At 56.6% G+C, this 5,436-nt stretch overlaps 1 protein-coding gene across 1 annotated transcript; it reads left to right on the forward strand.

Annotated features, from left to right (window-relative positions):
• The first annotated feature begins 2,603 nt into the window (after positions 1 to 2,603).
• Positions 2,604 to 4,283, forward strand: POU4F2 (POU class 4 homeobox 2). The gene is made up of 2 exons (XM_007189383.2): positions 2,604 to 2,888; positions 3,342 to 4,283. The coding sequence occupies exons 1-2, from the start codon at positions 2,604 to 2,606 to the stop codon at positions 4,281 to 4,283; spliced, it is 1,227 nt and encodes a 408-aa protein (XP_007189445.2).
• Positions 4,284 to 5,436: the final 1,153 nt, after the last annotated feature.

The raw sequence follows: 5,436 nt of genomic DNA on the forward strand, positions 1-5,436 counted from the left end.
CACAATGCATTAGCCCATAGTACTGCTCAATTTTTTCACTATTATGAAAACTAATAAATTCGTCAAGCTGAATTAAGCATACAAATCAGATGAGGCATAGCAGATTACACAGTGAAGTGCGGTGTCTCCCGAGCCTAAATGAAATTTCAATCTAATAATTCCTTCCTGGCCCAGTCATAATTTGTTTAGAGATGTTGTTCTACTTCTTTCAAAGCGCTATTCGCACTATAATTAAATGATACTCAAGCCTTTAACTTTGATTTATTTCATTTCTCGAATCTTGAGACAGTGAGAGCTGTGCAATGTCATTTTTTTATTTCCTTGAAATTACCCTGGCTGTTGTTGAGGTAGAAATTAAACACCTAAGCATTTACTTGAACCGACCGGCGCAAGACACATTCATTCATGTCAACACCCCCTCTCCAGTCCCGCGTCCAGGCTTCTCCGGGCTTCTGCTCAGGAACACTGATGGTAGGAATTCCCTTCGGCTGCTATTTATTATTTTCCTCCACATAAGGTAGGAGGAAGGCATGCCCTGGGGTTGCAAGGGGGTTAAGCACCATGGACAGAGCCCGTCGCGCGCCGTTTGCGGCAGCCTGCCTAGTACTCTGGCGACTCCCGAGGACTGAGCTCCCGACTTGGACCTGCCATCTCGCCCCGCAGGGGTCATGGGTGAACGAGAGACCCCCTACTTGCCGCCGCCGCGGGGCTTCCAGGCGCTGACCACTCGAGGGTCCCCCTTCGCCACGCTCGTTCCCACTCTGTTTCGTCCCAGCGCGCGCCAGCGCCTCTCAGGCCTGCCGCCTGCTCTCGCACCTGCTCGCCTTCCCCAGGCACCGTGTGCCTGCACCTGCTCCCAGCCATGCCCGTCCGGGTCGGGCCACCGGCGGGCTCCAGCGTCCCGGTCTTAGGGCCTTCCACCCTCGCTTGTACCCCGCTCCTCCCGCGCTCTGGGGAGGTGACAGCAGCCCCAGCACAGAGGAAAGTAGAGAGAAGACCAGAGCGGGGAGGAGAGGAAGGCGGCGCGTGTGTGTGTAGGCGAGGTTGTCTGCTTCTTTTACAAATGGAACTAAGAGTGTGTGTCCACTTCTAAGAAAAGTGGTCCACGATGGGACAAAAGTGCGAGCAAAGTGTTGGCTAAAAATAGGCTCTCTGCCCCGAGCGGCTGTGGAAATGAAGATAAGTGGGGCTTGTGCCAGCCCCTGAGGGCGTGTGTGTGTGTTTATTAGGGTGAGTGTGTGGGGGGATATTCTGCGGCACATGCGCTCTGTGATCTCTGGCCCTGCCTCTCCGTCAGTTGCCCCTTCCTCCTTTGATTGTGGCTAACGAAGTGGCAGGGTTTGCCAGTGGATCCGCCCAAGACCCAACTCACACTGCACTGGAGACAGGGAGGAGGAGGAGGAAGATCCGGAGGAAGAGAAAAGAGGGTGGAGAGGAGTGTCTGTCGGTGGTGGCGTTGGGGGAGTACACGGGGGTCTGGCTGGCTGGCGGGGGTGGGGGGGGGGAGGAGTCGCATGCGCACAGGCGACCGGAGCACTCTCCTCTGCCGTCCAATCCGCTGAGAGCTGTGAGAAACCGAGTAAGAGAAAGCCCTGCAGCCCTACGGACCCCAGGTCCCTTTGGCACCAGGCACCCGCCAGGCCGAGGGGGCGCAGAGAGAAGCGCCAAGCGCTGCTCGTACCAGCCGGAAGCGCAGAGCAGAGCAGAGGATCCAGGTCGGCGGCAGGGTCCGCGTTCTCCACTGTGGTGGCGAGCCAGGGATCAGGGTCACCCGAGCTGCGGGGAGAGGCGGGCCGAGTTGGGGGCGGAGGCCTGGAACTTAGCGGTAAGCAGGAGGCGGGAGAGGCAGCTAGGTAAGAGGCGTTCCTGGTAGTCTAGGGAAAATCCCACCCAAGGCTGCCTTGGTCCGCAACTTTATTTAGTAGTTTCTTTTCCCCGCGAGACGGAGACGGAGTGGGAGAAGCAGGAGGGGCAGGAGGCCGGTTCTTAGGTAGGAAGTGCCCCGCGACTGGAGCGCAGACCTGGCCGGGGGGGCGTGGGTTTGAGCAGGGGCACTGCTGTAAGTGAGAGCTGCGGGGCGCAGGGAAGGGGAGGCGGCATCAGAGCGCCGGCGGGGGCAGGAAGGGGAGGTGGAGGGCGCGGCGGGGGAGCGGGAGGCGGGTGTCGGGAGAGCAGAAAGGACCAAAGCCTGGAGGAAGCCGAGAGGGAGAAGGGGCGACGCCAGAATCCGAGCAGGAGAAGCCTGCGCTTTCAGGCAGGGGAGGGCGGGGGCGCGCGGGAGGGAGGGAGGGCGGGCGGGGGTGCGGGGGCAGGCGCGGGGAGAGGGGACTATAACTCGGCGGCCGCGAAGCGCGGGGCAGTTTCGCGTGCCCAGGTCTGCAGCCAGCGCCAAGCGGAGCCCAGCATCAGCGCAGACTGACCTCGTAGCCAGCGGTGGAGCGCGGAGCCGGGGCAAGGCGCGCCGAGCTCGGAGCGCCGGCGAGTGAGAGCAACTCTGCCTCGCCCTTCCCCGCTCCGGCTCTCGCCCAGCGCTCCTGCGGAGGGTCCCGGCAACCGGGGCCAGTTGCGTGCGCCACATACAAGCGCGCGGGCAGGCCGGGAAGATGATGATGATGTCCCTGAACAGCAAGCAGGCGTTCAGCATGCCGCACGGCGGCAGCCTGCACGTGGAGCCCAAGTACTCGGCATTGCACAGCGCCTCGCCCGGGTCCTCTGCACCCGCGGCGCCCTCCGCCAGCTCTCCTAGCAGCTCGAGCAATGCTGGCGGCGGTGGCGGCAGTGGCGGGGGCGGTGGAGGCCGGAGCAGCAGCTCCAGTAGCAGTGGCAGCAGCGGCGGCAGCGGCGGGGGCTCCGAGGCGATGCGGAGAGCGTGTCTTCCAACCCCACCGGTGCGTATTTCTGCATAATCACCGCTTAAAGGCACATTTTGACAGCCCCCTTTATCTGCTTGATGTTTTTTTCATGTCTGCACAGCAAATCACCCCGCACCTCCAACCCATTTTCCCCCCTCTCTCTCTTATGTATTCAGCGGGTCTTTCCTTTCATATTAATTTTTAAGACCTGGAATGTTGCCTGTGCGCGTGTTGTGTTGTGTTGTGTTTGCAGGCTCACTTTCCTCCTCCTCGTGCACTCGTGGCTTCTCTCCGTGGCTTCCCTTCTCTCCTCCTCACCTGCTAGTTTCAGGATTGTTATTATTATTTTTTTATTTTTTAAATTTATTTTTAACATTCTGGGAATGTTGTAGGCGCGGCGGCGGTGTCGAGCTCTGGGCCGGAGCTTCCGGAGAGAGTGCGCACAATTCCCCGCTGAGAGTGATGTGTGCCTTTTACTTGCAATTGCAGAGCAATATATTCGGCGGGCTGGATGAGAGTCTGCTGGCCCGCGCCGAGGCTCTGGCGGCGGTGGACATCGTCTCCCAGAGCAAGAGCCACCACCATCACCCGCCCCACCACAGCCCCTTCAAGCCGGACGCCACCTACCACACCATGAATACCATCCCGTGCACGTCGGCTGCCTCCTCTTCGTCGGTGCCCATCTCGCACCCGTCCGCGCTGGCGGGCACGCACCACCACCACCACCACCACCACCATCACCACCATCAGCCGCATCAGGCGCTTGAGGGCGAGTTGCTGGAGCACCTGAGTCCCGGGCTAGCGCTGGGTGCCATGGCGGGCCCCGACGGCGCCGTGGTGTCCACTCCAGCTCACGCGCCGCCCATGGCTACCATGAACCCCATGCACCAAGCCGCTCTCAGCATGGCCCACGCGCACGGGCTGCCCTCACACATGGGCTGCATGAGCGACGTGGACGCCGACCCCCGGGACCTGGAGGCGTTCGCCGAGCGCTTCAAGCAGCGACGCATCAAGCTGGGGGTGACCCAGGCCGATGTGGGCTCCGCGCTGGCCAACCTCAAGATCCCCGGCGTGGGCTCGCTCAGCCAGAGCACCATCTGCAGGTTCGAGTCTCTCACGTTGTCTCACAACAATATGATCGCGCTCAAACCCATCCTGCAAGCGTGGCTAGAGGAGGCGGAGAAGTCTCACCGCGAGAAGCTCACCAAGCCGGAGCTCTTCAACGGCGCAGAGAAGAAGCGCAAGCGCACGTCCATCGCGGCGCCGGAGAAGCGCTCGCTCGAAGCCTACTTCGCAATCCAGCCGCGGCCCTCTTCCGAGAAGATCGCCGCCATCGCTGAGAAGCTGGACCTTAAGAAGAACGTGGTGCGCGTCTGGTTCTGCAACCAGAGGCAGAAACAGAAAAGAATGAAATATTCCGCGGGCATTTAGGAGACCCACGGCCTCTCCAGGGACAGGCCCCTCCTCATCTCCTCTTTTCCCTCCCTCTCTCTCCTGCCTCTGCCCCCCCCCCCCCCCACTTTTCGCGACGAGAAACAATTCCATTAAATGTGAATCCGGAGAAAGCGAGGATTGGAGAGCGAGCGAACGAGCAAGCCACTGAGCCCAAGCCCGGTGAGAATGTGAAACGATTTCTCAAGGGAAAGAGTAACAAAAGAAGGGATTTGTCAAGTTGTAGCAAAGTTGCCCCTTTCGACCCCACCCCACCCGGAAAAGGCACCTCGGCCTCTTCAGAGGAAGTCTGGAGCTGGCTGTTTGCAGGAAGGCAGACGAGACAGCCTTTTAAAAGGCCCCCAGAATGATCAAGTAAGATTTGTTTTTATTCCTAAAGACATCACCCTTGTTCAAGTTTAAAAGTACACTTTGCAGCTATTTTTCAGAAATAGAAATTGATTCAGGACTGAAACTTTAAACTAGAGTTGATGCTTAATGTGATAGAGACATCTCTAAAGTATTTTGAATTAAAAAAAAAGATGGCAGATTTTCTGCATTTACACTGTATATTATATATATATTTTTATTGTGGTTCTTACCCCCCCTTCTTCCTTCTCTAAAGTGTTAATGCTTAAGGAAGGAGTTGCGCCTGCTGTGTTCACTGATCTTGAAAGCTATTATTAGATTATTGCTGAACAACCCTCTGTAAATTATTAATTTATCTCTCTAGCAACTTAATTTGTGCACATTCTAATTAATTAAACTTATTTACTCTTCAAAAACGGGAGAACGTATGGCTAGTGAAGTTAAAAAATTTTTTTTGTTTGATGAGTTTACTGAATTTTTACAGCTTTCCTCTTACACTATGTTCCTTTTGGCCCATTTGTATATTCTCACTTTGAATGAAGATTGCTTTTTCTTTGTTTTTACTGGTAGTGTTCTGATTTGTGAGTCGACACTCAGTAATGGATGTCTTAATCATGTAGACCTGATTCACTGTCCAAAGTATTGTTTACTTCGTTACATATTTAATGGGGATTCCCACATTGTCCCTGCTACACAGGCACTCTCTCACTCACTCTTAGACACACACACACACACACACACACACACACACACACACACACCTCTAATGGAAGAGAAGAAGTCA

Source organism: Balaenoptera acutorostrata, chromosome 5 (assembly GCF_949987535.1).
Source record: "Balaenoptera acutorostrata chromosome 5, mBalAcu1.1, whole genome shotgun sequence".
NCBI classification, from domain to species: Eukaryota; Metazoa; Chordata; class Mammalia; order Artiodactyla; family Balaenopteridae; genus Balaenoptera; species Balaenoptera acutorostrata.